Below are 17947 nucleotides of genomic sequence, written 5' to 3' on the forward strand. Positions count from 1 at the left end.
GCACAACATAAATTTTGATTTTTTCTTGTACCTATTTTTCTAAAATTTAAAACAAAAAATAAAAATTAAAAAAAAAACAAAAAACAAAAATTAAATCATATATAAACAGAAATAAATAAATAAAATAAAAATAAATAAATAAATAAAAGAAAATACAAAATAGAAAAAAAAAACATAAATATAAATATAAACATATACATTTTAAAACATAAAAAACATATATAAATATAAATATATATACCGGTTTAAATATATATAAATTAGTTTAAAATATATATCAGATTATATAATATATATATATATCAGATTATATATAATATATATCAGTTTATATATATAATATATAACATATATAAATATATATATTAGTATATACCTGCAGCGTGGTGATCCGGTGGTGGCGGGGTGGTCTGGTCGGCGGGGTAGTTCGGTGGTGGTGGAGTGGTCCCGTCGGCGGCGTGACAACTGAGAAAAAAAAATGAAATGAGAAGAAAATTTATGGGAAAAACATACTAACAAACAAAAAAATAAAATAACTTACGCTTGAGAGAGATAGAGCCCTTGAAGAAGAGAGGGTATGAAAAAAAAAATGAGAGAAGAGAGGGAAGAAATGAGAGAAATGAGAGAAACTGAAAAAAAAAATGGAGAAGAAGACTCGGACGGCTGTGATATAATGTTATGACTTTTGCTGGCGCGTTTTGTTGCGCCGACAAAAGTATAAAATTGCGCCGGCAAAAGTGTATCAGAGAAACCCTAGTTCAAAACGACGCCGTTTTACTAAGCATACTTTTACCGGCGCAATTTTTGACTTTTGCCGGCGCAACGAAACGCGCCGGCAAAAGTCTGGCCACCTACCTCCTTAAAAACGTGCACAGCATAATATATTATTAAACTTTTTTCGCGCAACTCCGAAATGCGCCGGCAAATGTTACTTTTGCCGGCGCAACTCCGAAATGCACCTGCAAAAGTAACATTTGCCGGCGCAATTCACCAAATGCGCCGGTGAAAGTCATTTTTGCCGGCGCAATTCTGAATTGAGCTGGCAAATGTGCCGTTTCTTGTAGTGTCCTTTGGTGTTGAGTTATGAAATAAACTACTGCATCTTTAAACTAAAAGATTAACAGGATGACTAAAGATATCTCAGTGAAAAAAGAGTTAAAATATGTATGATGGCTATATATTATGTATGTAAGTGTAGTGGGGTAGTTCATATGGAGGTGTGTGTGAATAATGGATTGGTTGGAATATATGATGGTGTGGTGAGGTTATGCAAGTTAGGCGTGTGTGTGTGTTAGAGGTGTAGTGGGATTATGTAAGTTAGATTAATATATTCAAAAGGGTAGAACAATTAGTGGTCTGTGAACAAAAGTGTAAAAAGAAAAATTGGTAGTGGAGACATGAAAAGATAAGGGCTATTTAATTGCTAGTGGAAGAAAAAATGAAACATGAGAAGACAAGAACTATTTGACAATTTAACCCAATTCCTAGTATTATTAGTCAATGCTCATTATTTGTTTATGTTGTAGTCAATACATAAATTATATTGCATTTATCTTATAAGAATATTGCTTTTATTATAATATTTTTTTTGTACGTTTGCTTGCTTACATTATATGAGCATTGCTTTTATTATATTATTTATATAGTTGATCCATTATTACGCTAATAGTAACCAAAACTATAAGATAACATGTGATTATTGTAGGCATTATTACTTTTACGTGGTCGGTGTAAACTTTAGACCTTTATTAGTTTCTTTTCTAGTTATTATATTGCTTTTATCTCATATGAACATCCGTTTATTATAATAATTGTCTTGTACCTACTTGATTGTTTGCTTTTATTAGAAAAATATAAAGAGTTGCTTTTTTTAATTGATGGGAAACATGTGAAGACCCTCAAAATAAAAAATTGTCATAGTTTATTTAGTAGTATATTCCTGGGAAAAGTAGAATAGATAAATTTCATGCGCAAATATTCATCTATATATGCTGTCGTAGAGACATCGTTGTTTACCTCTATTCATCTATATATTTTATGTTTTGCTTTGCATATGCTCCATTATTCTTTTTAATTCTAAAATTAAATAACAACAATATATAATAGAAACGACAATTGTCACACACCACATTGTCGAAGCCACTGAGCTGAGAGCTAAGAATGGCATACAGTGTTTTTGTGGAAAAAATTATTGAACATTTTAAAAACTAAAATTTAAACAAAATTAATCAAATCCCCACCTAATTTGATTCTTTTTGGTGCTCTCTTCCTTTTCATATGTTCAAAGCATATTAAAGAGATGAACTTTTATAAATATACAATTCAATTTTTCAAAAGATAATTTAGAAAAAAATTAAGTCAAAATACGAATCTTTTTGTGTTGTAATTAGTAGTGACCTATATCGCTACATGGGCCACATGTCCCTTATTGCTTTTTAGTACAAGGCTAAAATGAACTTAAATCAACCTTAATTATTATAAAAAAAAAAATTGCATGCTTAGATAGCCTCAATTTTAGATGCTTACAATAACTCAAATTTCACTGAAATTATTAAAGTATTTTACACCAGTTTGTGTAAAACATTTAACACATGATAGTTAACCGATTATAATATTTCTCCATTTGGTGCATAGAACATTATCAAACATATATTAGAAACTAAAATCTAAACAAAATAAATAAAGTCAAATAAATCCAACTCCTAAATTTCTTCTTTTAATATGTTCAAATTAAATAGGGAGGTCATGATTCGAGTAGTACTTTATGTTTGAATATCATAGTGTCTACTGACTAGCACTACAAATAATAAAGGTAATCTTTAGTGTCAATTTTTTAATCCCAATATATATATATATATATTTTGTGTGACTATAGTCTTCTTTAATGCATAAATTTATGATTGACTAGTCTTCAAATGCATGATTAAGTGGAGAGAAAATGTTTAGTTCAGTAAAGGCATTTCAGCTATGGATGTTTCCTCGAGTTTTCTAGACTGGTTCCTTCAGCAAAGACTTTTCACTTGTGGAAAAAAACATGCACATACTGATAGGTTGTCTTCTTCTTTTCCTTTTTACTTTTTTAAAAAAAAAACAAAAATTGAATTTCACGTGTCTTTGGAATATTATATATAATTCTCACTAATGTCACATAAATTCCTCATTCACACAAATAACATTTCCAACTTTGTCATCTCTCTCTCTCTCTGTCTCTGTCTCTGGTGGAAATAATATCACAAAGACTCCCTTGTAGCTAGCTAGCTAGTACGTATCACAACATATCCTCTTTTATTAATTCATTGTGTTTTCTTTTTCTTGTTATCTACCGTACGTCTTCTCAATATATAGTTTTTATTTAGAATAGAATATATAAATTTCATGCACAAATATTCATCTATATATATATGTGTGTGTGGTTGAGACAACGTTGTTTACCTCTGTATTTATTTTATATCTGGCATATCATTTTTTTTTCTGCTGAAAAGAACATGCACATACTGATAGGATGTCTTCTTCTAAAAAAAAAAAAGAAAAATTGAATTTCACATATCTTTGGAATATTATATATATTCTCACTAAAATCACATTAATTCCTTATTCACACAAATAAAATTTCCAACTTGCTCATCTCTCTCTCTGTGGTACCTATCACAAAATATCCTCTTTTATTAATTCATTGTTTTCTTTTTCTTGTTATCTACAGTACGTCTTCTCAATATATATATATATATAGTTTATTTAAGTAGTATATTCCTGGGAAAAGTAGAATAATATATAAAATTTAATGGTATCATTCTATTAATTTCGACATGATGCAAATATTTTATATCTGGCATATCATATTGCCATAACTTTAATAGTATAAGAATGAAAAAAAAAAACAATATTGCATGCATATCTCGACTGTTTAAAAAAAAATAAGACCTCACCTGTTATTAGATAAATTTCTTACTGTTTTTATTTTTTAGATACGAGACGTACGTGAAAGTGATTATTAATAAAGAAGAAAGAAGAAAATGGTAGTGACTACTATGCTGAACTACTACTTGTTTGTTATCATAACTGGATGGTTATTAATGTCAAGGTCGTCAACAGTACTAGCTGCTATATATGCCAATCCTGATTGTCAAGAAAAGTGCGGAAACATAACTATTCCATTCCCATTCGGAATTGGATCGTCCAATTGTTATTTTGACAAATGGTACGAAATCTCATGCCACAACTCTACTACGCCTTTCCTCAAACACATTCAACTACAACTACAGGTACTTAACATTTCGTTACATGATGACGACAACGACAATAGACCATTCTATTGGGTTCAGGTGAGAAGCCCCATCAGTTTCTTCAACTGTGCAAATAAAACAAGCAAAAAATCAGCAAATTTAACAGGAACCCCATTTTCCTATTCATCTTCCAATGAATTCATCGCAGTAAGTTGTGGTGCTTTTGCCAAGTACGAAACAAGGACAGGTAACAGGGTCATCCAGGATGGGTGCAGTAGCAGCAACTCCACATGCTCGTCGTCATCATCATCATCATCATCCAATAGTATTGATTTTAGTAATTGCGATGGCGTTAAATGTTGTCGTACTTCTTTCGATATGGGTAGTGGTGGCAGCATTGAAATCTCCATGGATAGTGATTCTAGTACGACTCTTGCAACAAATCGTGATAGCGAATATTGCAAATATGCATTCCTGATAGATCGTTATGAAATTGATAAATACAAAACATCCCATGATGATGATCTGGATTATTATGTTCCCGCCCTACTAAGTTGGGACCTTAATGTTACGTATTTCGACATATTCAAAACACATGTTATCCCAACCAGATCTAGCAGCTTCAACTGCGAAAGCTATGATGTTATTACTTTAAATTCCTCGCTAAATTGGATATCCAGCTGTCGCTGCAGAAATGGATTTCGAGGGAGTGCGTACATTCAGGATGGGTGTCAAGGTAATCCTCAATCTACTACTAATTTTTTTAAAATTAATTCATATATATATATATATATTTGGGTGTATAATAATTATTTCTAAAAATAATTTTGATTTTTACCTAATGAAAAAAGTTTATTTATTATAAAAATATAATATTGTAAAGTTTTCATTTTTTAAATACATTTTAATTTTTAAATATAGCTAGTGTCTATCATTGGTTGGAAACAACATTAATTATGGCAAAAAAAAATAACTAAATTCGAAATTAATGTAGAAAAAAATTATTTAACTGTTGGTGACTTGCTATAATTGTTAATACTCATTTATAAGTAGTAACAATTGAGAAGTCTTCCATATATATATTTATATATACTTGAATGTTTTTGTTAGTTATGTAAATAATTAGTTTTTTTTTTTAATTTATGTTTTGCTTTGCATATGCTCCATTCTTTTTAATTCTAAAATTAAATAAGTTGTTATAATTTTTTTACCCTTTAATTTTAAAGATGTTCTAATAAATGTGGAGAAAATATACTTTAATTATTTTTATTTATATAAAACACTTGAATACAGAAGAGATATAAACTTAATTAAAGAGCATATATTTTTTAACATGATAAATGTCATTAATAAGATTATTTGATGTAATTACTTACATTATTTGCTAAATATAATAAAAATATGTAAAACTATATTTTTTTTACAATGAATTTTAATATTAAAGTTTATAATATTTGTTATAATATGAAAATTGTGTTTCAATTTCTATTTATAAAATTATTAACAAATATAATAAAATAATAAATAATTAGAAATAGAAATACATGATCATTTTTTATTTATACATAACTAAAGGACTAAATAAATAAATAAATTGCTTTAGTTGGATAACGGATATTGAATGTCTATAGAATATTTAATTTATTATTATTTTGACAATATATTATTTAATTATTGATTTTAGATATTGAATTTTATGAAAGTATATGCACGCACTTATTACACAAAAACGTACAAATATGTATTATGTAATGTAAACTCATGGAAATACAAAGATATATATATATCATAATAAATACATATAAAATAGTAATATTTATTTCAAATATATATTAACAAGAAAAATAATACAAATTAATTGTCAGATATTAATGAATGCAATGATGAGAAAATCCCGAATCCATGTCATGAAGGCAGTACTTGCGTCAACACTATTGGGGGCTATCGTTGTAGTTACAAGAGCAAATTTATCCTTATAGGTATGGTTTTATATACAATGCATATTTAAAATTTGGTATGTATGCCTGCTTATCAATTCATCATAAAATAATATTTTATAATGCACGCACGGTTACTATAAAGTTTTGAAATTGGAATTTTGCCACTTTTTTACTCGAGCATTACTACAATAAAATAGAGACATTTGCATCCCTTTTTTAAGTGACACAATAGAAACTTCACTTCACTCTACAAAGCAATGTGTGTATGTGGGTCATCTCATAGAGTAAACTTGTTGATATGAATGAAGATTAAATAAAAAAAATACAAAAGATCAATTTTCATAATACCTTAAAAAAAATAAGTTATTGTGATAATTCTGTTTATTTATCATAAAATTTATATTTGAAAATTAAAGTTTTGAAGAGAAATAAAAGTAATATAAAGTTTTATTTTATTTACGCCAATTTAATATTACAAACTAATTGTTAATGCTTTGATTAAAAAATGACATATATTTGTGTTTATTTATTCATAAATTGTCAAACAGGAGTTGGGAGTGCTCTTGGAGTCTTAGTACTTGTTTTTGGTACATGGAGACTATACAAATTCATAAAGAAAAGAAAAGAAATTAAACAGAAGAAAATATTTTTCAAACGAAATGGTGGCCTTTTGTTGGAACAGCAAATACACTCGAGTGAAAACAATGTCAAGCAAACCAAGGTGTTCGATGCAAAAGAGTTAGAGAAGGTAACAAATAACTTTAGTATAGACAGAGTTCTTGGACAAGGAGGTCAAGGCACTGTGTACAAAGGAATGTTGGAAGATGGAAAGATTGTTGCGATAAAAAAGTCTAAAATAATTGATGAAGCCAAACTCTCTGAATTCATTAATGAAGTTGTTATTCTTACGCAAATCAATCATAGAAATGTTGTCAAGCTATTGGGATGTTGTTTGGAGACAGATGTTCCACTTCTAGTTTATGAATTCGTCCCAAACGGAACCCTTTCTGAGTATATTCATAACAAAAATGCAGAGTTTCCTTTTACATGGAGCATGCGATTACGAATTGCAACTGAGATTGCGGGAGCTCTCTCATACTTACACTCAGCAGCTTCTTTTCCAATTTATCATCGAGATGTTAAGTCTACAAACATACTCCTTGATGAAAAATTGAGAGCTAAAGTTGCAGACTTTGGTACATCAAGAACTATTTCCTTAGAGCAAACACACTTGACCACTGTAGTTTATGGCACATTTGGTTATCTAGATCCAGAATATTTTCAAACAAGCCAATTTACAGATAAGAGTGATGTTTATAGTTTTGGAGTGATTCTTGTTGAGCTCTTGACTGGACAAAAAGCAATATCTGCAGCAAGATCAGAGGAAGGAAGAAGTTTGGCGACATATTTTATAATGACAATGGAGGAAAATAGCAGTAGTCTGTTTGACATTCTTGATGGTCAAGTTCTCAAAGAAGCGTCAAAAGAAGAGATCATAGTTGTTGCTGATCTTGCACAGAGATGCTTACATTTGAGCGGAAGGAATCGACCTACCATGAAAGAAGTAGCAAAGGAGCTAGAAAGGATACAAGTCGTTGATAATAAAGATTCAAAGGGCAGTCAACATAATTACGAAGAGTTGGCATATGCACAACCTGAATTTATAGACTACTCTTGGAATGCTTCCACGTTATCAACTTTTGATAGTAATGCTACTAGCTCCTCATTGCATCAAGAATTACAATTATTTTAAGGTATCTTTTTTGTAATACTCTTCACTTATATTTTGTTTTTCAAATTTGGATAGTTAAAAAAAAAAACAATAATATATATTTGACTCTTCAATTATAATTTGGAATACTTTATAGGTTATTGCAGTAGCATATCTAGAGGTGACTAATTAATAAAGTAATTTGAATGTGTATATATATGTACTGTTTAATTGATTATAAAGCCAATTGGTTTCTACTTGGGGACGATCTAGTGTTGGGAATGCTTAAGTTTATTATTATAAGTTTAATTAGACAAATAAAAAAATTTAAAAGTATTTGGCCGAAGCCTCACAGCCTCTCATTTCTTTGTTTCGTGCAGCTCTCAGCTCACATTATTCTCACGCACCCCACTGTGGTACAGTCTCTCTCTCATTCTCATTTCTCTTATAAATATATATATATAGAGTAAATTATATGTTATAGTTTTGTATTTTAGAGTTTATAGTGTATGCATAAATTAATACAGTAATTAGTTCAAAATGGACTTTATTGTATGGAGTTATCAACTTTGGCTGATATTGTTGTCATTTTGCAGAAATATATATATTGCTTTTGGATTGAAGTTGGTTCTGATGAGTTGGACTTTATTGTGTGGAGTTATCAACTTTTTATTTCATGAGACTTTGTTTTGAACATTTTATATATGGACTTTATTATACATGTACGAGACTTTGAATATTTTAGACTTGTAGACTTGTATAAGTGTGAGATTTTAGATAATTTAGACTTGTAATCTTTATGTTGAATATTATGTATATTGTAGACTTTATTATGCCGGTACGAGATTTTGGATGAAGACTTTATTATACCTCTGACTGACTGTTGTAGTAGTTGATTGAAGAGCAGAACAAGTTCCACTTATATAATTGAGACAGAAACTGGTTACCCTATTAAAACATTCCTGTATAATCACTACAATTTTATTCATACAAAATATATCAAAGATGAAGAAGACAAAAACCAAAGAAAATAAACCATTTCTACAACCGAAAGATGAAAGACATAACCAATGACGAAAATGAAACTTTGTAGATTGAAACAAAGACATAATCACAATACATGTTTGTGCTTCATTCTTCCACCGCTCTCATTTACATTCTGGTTTAGTAGATGATATTATCATAACTGGCAGTGATTCCACACTTGTTGATAATTTCATTCGAATGCTTCATAACAAGTTTACTCTTCCAGACCTTGGGCAACTTCGTTACTTCTTAGGTATTGAAGTTTCCTACATTTCTGGCCAACTGCATTTGTGTCAACAAAAGTACATCCATGATCTTCTCACCCACACTGATATGCTTGACTCCAAAGCAGCTCAAACTTCTGGCTCAGTCAGCAAGTCCTAGTCTCAACATGACGGCGATCCCATTGATGATCCTACTGAGTATAGACGTGTGGTTGGATCTCTTCAATATGTGACTATGACGAGACCCGACATTGCCTTTGATGTCAGCAACGCATGCCAGTTTATGCAGCAACCAACTTCTGCTCATTGGCTTGCTGTGAAACGCATGCTCCGGTACCTCCGAGGCACACAAACACATGGTATTACAATGTCAGCTACTTTTTCTCTTCATATCTCTGCCTTCACTGATGCAGACTGGTATCTAGCCCCGATGATATGCGGAGTACTAGTTGTTTTTGTGTACTTTTGGGTGACTCCCTTGTGTGGTTTCCCGTAGCAGCACCGAATTTGAATACCGTGCTCTCGCAAATGTGGCAGTTGAACTGGCATGGTACAAGCATCTCTTCCGTAAACTTCACCTTCCTCTTGATTCAGTTCCAGTGGTGCGGTTTGACAATATGAGTGTTACGCATTTGGTTGCAAATCCAATATATCACGCTCGAACCAAACACATAGATATTGACTTTTATTGAAAAGAACTCAATGTTAACTTTGTGGCCTCGGAAGATCAAATCGCTGACATTTTCACCAAGCATCTGTCTTGTGCCGCAAATTGACCGTTTTGCCAAGGCTGATCAATTTGAGGGCATGTTAATCTGAGTAGTTAGTGTGTCTGTTTTATTGTAACAAGAGTTAGTTAAGTACTTAATTTTCTGATGTAACTCTTGCTTTATAAATACCAAAGTGCTCTGCTGTTGATTCATTGGTCACAGCTCATTTTCAATTATACTTTCTTCACATTAACTACTACCTCTTCCATTAAACTCCGTTAACTTAAACTATATTATACATATGTTCGATTTTGATTGGTCCATCTTTAATTGATCTATTTAGAATAATATAAATTAATATTAAGATAATAAAATCATTTTAAATAATTGAAAATAACAAAGTAACAAAATTTTAAAAAAAACTTAAACAAATACATCCATATCTTCTAAACTCATATTTTATTTATTAAATTTTGTCGAAACAATTATTAAACATTTTATTAAAAACTAAAATTTAAACAAAATAAATCAAATCACTATCTAATTTGATTCTTTATCGTGCTCTCTTCCTATTAATATAATTGTGGACCTAGACGTATAACAATATACATATGGGACAAAACAAAAAAGACTAGCTATAGCTTCAAAATTAATGGTTGATGATGACTAGTCCTCTAATTAATGCATTCAAAGACTTTTTAGGCTGTTGATTACTCGAGACTTTTATATATATTTTTTTCTATATAATAAGCGAATAGATAACGATTTTTTTTTATTTTAATAGTTTTTTATTTTTTTTAATATTAATTTTAATAAAATATTCTTATATATAAAGATATTTTATAAACACTTAAACTTAAATAATTAAAAAAATTACAATATAATATTTTTGAGATATTTTATAATAATAATTATTTAAAAATAATAAATAGTTAATCAAATTAAAATAGAATACTTTTGAGATATTTTATAATGATAATTATTTAAATATAATAGGATATTTTTAATATATTTTACAATGATAATTATTTAAAAATAATAAAATCACACGTTTTATAACTTAAATAAAATTTAATTAAATTTAAACTCACTTATTAGAATAATATCAAATATAATATATAATATAATTTACTGTCAATTAACAAGAAAAATATCACTTATTAGAATAATATTACTTTTTGAAAAATAACTAGCAAGAAACTTAAATTTAAAATCCACGTATAATATTTAATATTACATTAAAAATATAATATATAATCTCTTGTTGTCACTCTCAAATTCAAAAGCTACAACAAACATAAACTTAAACAAAAATAAATAAATTATTTAATCAAAATAAGATATTTATTTGAAATTTATATGACATTAATGTAAATTTAATAAAAAAAATTAATAAATTCTATAAATAAAACTAAGCAAATGTGCACACATTGCTTGTATCTAGTATTATACAAATGTGAATAAGTGGGTGATTGTTATCCATCTTTTTTGTCTTTTTTATAATCTATTTTAAACAAAGTTTATATTTACTAATTATGTAAACAACTCATATGATAAACTAATGAAAGGATATTATATAGTTTGTATTTAGGAAAATACTCCCTTGTCATCTTTCATTTTCTCTTTATTTGATTTAAATTTATTTTACCTTTTATTGACTTAAAATTTAGCAAACCTAATTTAAAAAGAAAAAAAATAGTTATCCATCTCTCTTTCTTAAATACTTTTTTTTATATTAACTATCATCATATTTATACGTATGGGCACATGCCACAAGACATGTGATTTCATACTAGTATATATATCTCTTCTATATAATAAGTATGTAGATAGTTATTTCATTAATGTTTATATATATTGTTGTTTATTTTATGGAATAGATTCTTGTTTTCATATTTTTGTTTCAACATGATGAATTGTGATGCTCTGTTAAGCAACTGAAGTTGTCAAGTTTGTGTAACGTATGTTAATTCGTTTTATTACACATAATAATAATAATAAAAATAATATGTTAATTAAAGAACTGAAGTTGTCAGCAAGTTTGTGTAATATTAATTTTTCTTATGAGCATTTCAGGTTTATCATCCAAAATAATATTTTGGAGAGTCTCTTATTTATCCTTGGTTCAACAATGGATTTTGTTTGGGGGTGATAATGTTGTCATTTTGCAGAAATATATTGCCTTTGGAAGTTGGTTTTGATGAGTTGGACTTTATTGTATGGAGTTATCAACATTTGAATTCATTTTATATATGGACTTTATTATACATGTACGAGACTTTGAATATTTTAGACTTGTAGACTTTTATAAGTGTGAGATTTTAGATAATTTAGACCTGTAATCTTTATGTTGAATATTATGTATATTGTAGACTTTATTATGCCGGCACTAGATTTTGGATGAAGACTTTATTATACCTCTGACTGTTGTAGTTGACCGAAGAGCAGAACAAGTTCCACTTGTACAATTGAGGCATGCCCACCCACTTGCAAAAAGTTGCTATCCAGTTATTCTGTTACAAATTTCTATTTATAATGAGAAATAAATTTTCATTGTAGATACATGTTCTACAAATTATATATATAATTCAAATTTAATTTCAATTTTATCAAAATTTGGTGGACTTTTTTTAAAAAAAAATAGACATTCCACCTCGGTTTTTATATATAAACGGAAGTAGAAAATAGACTTTATACTTCAGTTTATACATAAAAACCGAAATGGAAACACATCAATATGAAGGCGCTGCCTCAATATGAACACCTCTAAAACAACTTGTGTGTTTTCTTTGCAGAAAAGTTGTAAATTTAATTGAAAATTTCAGTTTAGGTTTGGTCCTTCTATTTCTCTCACATTCTCAATGCGGTATGTCTAGACGACCATTTTATTCCTTTTAAATTAACTGCTTGTTTGTTATCCTCGTTTTGGATGAAAACTTTCTACTTAAACATTTCTTATTATGAAACTAAGAACTCCTTATTATGTTCTCGGTGCTCTTATTTATAACTATATTATATTTATATGTGTATATATGTATATTAATTTCTCGTTGTTTATTGTATATTTGCTAATGTGCTATGAATGATTTGTAATTGGGTTTATTAATGTCTATGTGATTTGATAAACTAACTAGCTAAGACTAACTACTTAAGTTATGAGAAAGTGTCAATATTCTTAGTACTAAATACTTATAATTTAAGACTCAATTTTGCAATCTCAAATTCTCTATTTATTTTAGTTTTGGTTTGACTTTAATGGTGTTTATTCTGTATTGTAGGCTAAAACTCTACTTGGATATTTAAGAGAACCAAGACAATTATATAAGAGAACCAAGGCAACAAGAAATTCTTCTTCAAGTTGTTGGGTATTATTTTCTTTCTTGCTTGCAAGAATTATGTACAGTGAGGTTTTTATTTATGTATATAGTTTTGTTGTGTTCTAACATTGGTGATGATAGAATTTGACTGTAGTATAAACTATCATGTAATATGATTTTGTAGGCCGAGTAAACTAAATATTGAAATTATATTTTTGCGTAACTAATAAAAAATTATTTTGTTGTATTTTCTTTTGAAATTTTTAGAAATCTAACATATATAATATATTTAGGACTCTCAAAGGGATATATATTTTTTAATCAAAATGAAAATTGTAGCTGCATTTTAAAAAAAAAAAATACTTTTAAGGGCATGCAAAGCGAGTCCTAAAATCTTAATTTTAAGACACTCAACGTGATCTTTTAGGACTTGCATTGCTTGTCCTAAAAAATTACTTAAAGGCACTCAACCCGATTCGTTGCGAGTCCTAAAAAATCTTTTTTGTAGTAGTGGTGGTTTCGTTCGTGCAAAGTCGACGTATTTTCTGAATCAATATTTTAAACACGTTTTTGCACTTTTCAGGACAATTTGAAATTGATTAAAAACTACTTTGATAGAGTAAAACATGATCCTAACAGATAATGGAAGGTTCTAGAGCTTCTAGATCTTTCTTTTAATTAAACTATTCATCAAAAATACTTAAATCCTTATTAAACATGCTTGTGACAAGTGTCATGCTCTTAATTATTCTATCTAAACCTTAGGTTATAATAAATAATATTCTTAGGACCATATTCATTAATCAAACCTTATGATAAAATTAATATTTCTAAATCATAGGTTAAACTTATAAAATCCATAACTATTTCTACGAGTTTCTAACTAAATCCCGGCTTTGACCAATATCTATAAAACTAAAATTCTACAGCTACTACTATTAGCATTCTCTTCTTGTGCACCTACACTTTCAAGTACTATTTCTGGAATATCCCATAAGTGGCGATGATTTACCTTATCCACCACCCTCCATTTTCTACCAAATTTGTAATCTTGCAAATATAATACTTGATTTGCTTGGTCTGCAAGGATGAAAGGTTCATCCTTTTACCATTTCGAGCTCACATTTATGCTTGTGATATGGTATTGTTGGTGTTTTCTTTTCTTTTTAGTATCAGTGTCATACCATTCACACTTAAAAAGTACCACTTTCACTACAAGAAAATGGGGTCTTTACCTACCAATTGTAAGTGTAGGTAAAACTAGTCTAATGGTGGGTAATATGGTTTACCTACCAATATTGAATTGGTAGAGATTGGTAGGTAAATGTTAGTGGGGAAAGAGTCTTTACCTACACTTATTAATACTGGTAGGTAAAAGAATCAGTGGACCCCACTAAGTTATAAATCAATTGATGAGTCAGCAGATGATGTGTTTGATGATGTGGCATCCTACATGTCTGCTGACATGGTGTCCATAGTTTGTGTCTGATGACATGGCATCCTACGTGTCATACATCAAAACCGCCACTTGGCATCTTGTGGTTGCTCCACGTGTCAGACAATAATTTGTCCACGTGCTACAAGAAATTCGAATGATTATGTTACTTATCCCTTTTTATCGGTTATGTGGCACTAAATGATTAGTCCACGTGACATGTTGTAAGATACTTATTTTTACCTACACTTATTTATTTGTGAGTAAATATAATATTTCTATGTAGGTAATTTTAATTATATATAAATTTTATTTAATATAAATAATAAATTAAAGTAATTAATTTGAAAAATATTTAACATTATTAATCAAATAAATTATTTAACTTTAATAAAAAAATAAGCAAACATATATTATACAATATTCATTGCTTATTAAGAAGCACATTTCATAAAAAAAAATATCTATACATTATTTTTAGGTCATTGAAAACTCAATAATGTCATTTTTCTTGACATTCTTCCTATTCTTCACTTTGGGATCATTGCATGAGAGCCTCCTTTTCTCTGACTGAACTTATTGTGAATGTCGATAATGACTTTGGGAGGTGGACACCGACAATGGCCGGAGGTGGGGTTCGAATTGGCGCCAGTGAGAAAGACTTTATAATTAATTTCAGCAAAATAAATATCCCTAATTTAATGTGAACTGGCTGAAAACTATTCCTTTTGCAGAACCATCCTTCTCAATCATGAATCTGATTTCTTCCCTCTGGATCAACATACTTAACTTAGTAACAGGTAAATATTACAAGAACATCATGCATACAAGAGATAACAGAAGCAGATAAAGGCCTTCTAGTCATAGTTCTCCAGCAACATCAAATGAATAAAAAACAGACTAGTACACATGATGCCTGTTATCAGCAAAAAGATTTCTCACTAAAATTTTTACACAAGATGGTGTACGCTAACAATTTTGCCACTGTAATCATGTCACCAACTTTGTCCCTAAACATATTCCAAAAATAAATGATGATAAAACCACGTTATCTGAAAACAATTAAAATCCTAAAGCGATTACAAGTAATGAAATGCAATTAACACTAGCCAAACGGCTAAAGTCGATAATTGGAAACTATCTGTGTTCCTCTCTATATTCATTTAAATAAATATATACATCTAATTTCATTGTCAGTATCAAATATGACAAGTTTTTTTTTTTAAAAAGAAACCAAATATTTTAATCTTTTACTTTTTTTTTCTTTTTCTTCTTTTTTATACAATGGGAATTTGATCCCCTCCCCTTCCCATACAAATATTTTGGGCAGCATCATAACTAAATTAACAGGATGACAAAAACTATGGCAAGTATTTTTAAAAGAGACTATATACATGAATACTTGTCAAATCAGGTAGCAGCATGCCTATTAGGTATACATAGAACATGATCACATGAACTAAAGAATTCAAAGACAATACATGATTTATTAAAATTATACATACCAAAGCCTCAATTTTTGTGCTTGTTTGAAAATTGTCAAGTTGAACTCTGTTTAGAATACTTGATGCCCTGAAGCCCTTTATTGTAGTTTTACTGGTCTGATTCCCATTATCTGCAATTGTTGTCAAATCAACAGTAAGCAGTGTCGAGCAAGAAGGGCATGAGACTTGTCCCAAGGAAGCAGCATAATCAATCAAACAAGCTTTGCAAAAAGCATGTTCACAAGAGGTAACCTGAAAAGAGGAAAATCCAAGCAAAACTCAGTAAAACTAAAAAGCAAACATTTAAAAGAAAAATATACACTACTCCAGGACTTATGAAAGAAATCATAAACATTTAATTTATTTTCATAAAATAATCTGTTACAACCATTCCTTGGTTGCCAAAGCACTTTAACATTTCAAACAAAAAAATAGAGAATTCAGCTAAAATTAACCATAAAAGTGAATCGAGATCCATATGTACCCCAATCTTTATCTAAATCCATGGGGATACCCATAGAAATTATCTTTGAATTAATCTAAATTATCCTTTATCCAGACAGAAAATGTCTCTGTGAGAGGCTATGCCATCTATATATGTTTTTGCCTCGTCCATTTCTACTCCAAAGAAGAAGGTTTAGTTCTTTGACTTCTTTCAACCTAAAATGTAACTTAACTACTGTTAATTTCAACTTTAAAAGCCATAGCTATGCATCACTTAGCATCGTACTTGAACGGACACAGTGATTGGAAAATGTTTAGTCTCATATCTAGAGTTGAATATTTGAAAATTGAAACAGTAAACAAAAGGGACGATTTGTTGTAAATAGAAAACAAGGAACTGACCACATGATTTTCTGCTGGCTCATGACAAATGCCACATATGCGCTCTTCATTATCAATTTCCACCTTGTTTGTGTTTCTCATTGCTGAAGTTGCAGAATATACCACAAGGTAAGGATGGTCAACTGCCTACAATAAACAAAGAGAGTAATTAGAACCAACAATATGAATGATAAAAAGCAGAATGCAGAATGCAGAATGCAGACAAGGATGATATAAGAGTTCTTTTTGCTTTGCACATACGATACAAAATCATACTTAAAAAATGTGAAGTTTGAAACAAGGCAACCAGATCTTTTACTGATAGAATCATTATTTTAACTGCTCACCTAGCGCAAACGTGTGAGAAGGTCAAAAATGTGACCATAGTTATGCATAATTGTTCCTGCTTCAACATATCTGGAAGCAATAAAACATATTAAATAACCATAAAAAGATTCGGGCACTATATTTTAGTATTACTGAGAAGCAACCACAAGAAATGAATTTTACAGAACAAGTTGCAAGTTCCAATCTCTAGCAAATTCTATTACAGAAAATTAAAGAAAACACTTATATTTAGCGCATTAAAAGAAAACAAAGAAGGGATAGATCATATACGTGTTAAACTATGCCTGACTCTCATTGTACAATGACTCGTAATAATCCTGCTCCCTGATATCCAGTACGTCCCTCCTCAATGATACCTGTGGTAGAATCAAGATAATTATCTACAGGCACAGACTAATCACCCGTCAAGTGTTCGATAGTAATGGTTGCATTGCCTTGAAAAACTTCACAGTCTACAGGCACAGACTAATCACATAACGGCTTCTATTAAGTTGCTTTCATTCCAAGTATCAGTTAATCACAGTTTCCATATAAGATCCATATTATCTACTAATTAACATGATGAGTTAAAAAAAACGCTTTGTAACTTACAATGGCAAACTAAAAGAAATGATTAAATTAAGTGAAATGAAAAGAACATAGACAGAGCTAGATCATTGCTAAATGAATTCAGAAAGCTACAAATATGTATATATATATTTATA

The 17947-nt window shown here is 29.5% G+C and overlaps 2 protein-coding genes across 2 annotated transcripts; one reads left to right on the plus strand and one right to left on the minus strand.

Moving 5' to 3' along the window:
• The first annotated feature begins 4013 nt into the window (after window positions 1–4013).
• LOC133786197 (wall-associated receptor kinase-like 1) lies at window positions 4014–8718 on the plus strand. The gene is made up of 5 exons (XM_062225401.1): window positions 4014–4959; window positions 6089–6202; window positions 6712–7917; window positions 8255–8290; window positions 8471–8718. Exons 1-3 carry the CDS (start codon window positions 4014–4016, stop codon window positions 7914–7916), a joined length of 2265 nt encoding a protein of 754 aa, XP_062081385.1. The 3' UTR covers window position 7917; window positions 8255–8290; window positions 8471–8718.
• Window positions 8719–14983: 6265 nt separating this feature from the next.
• LOC133784549 (ATP-dependent helicase rhp16-like) lies at window positions 14984–17602 on the minus strand. Its single transcript, XM_062223844.1, has 5 exons — window positions 17514–17602; window positions 17243–17312; window positions 16917–17042; window positions 16092–16322; window positions 14984–15357 (listed from the first exon to the last, which is right to left on the minus strand). Exons 3-5 carry the CDS (start codon window positions 16995–16997, stop codon window positions 15280–15282), a joined length of 390 nt encoding a protein of 129 aa, XP_062079828.1. The 5' UTR covers window positions 16998–17042; window positions 17243–17312; window positions 17514–17602; the 3' UTR covers window positions 14984–15279.
• Window positions 17603–17947: the final 345 nt, after the last annotated feature.

This window comes from Humulus lupulus, chromosome 6 (genome assembly GCF_963169125.1).
Source record: "Humulus lupulus chromosome 6, drHumLupu1.1, whole genome shotgun sequence".
Taxonomy (NCBI): Eukaryota; Viridiplantae; Streptophyta; class Magnoliopsida; order Rosales; family Cannabaceae; genus Humulus; species Humulus lupulus.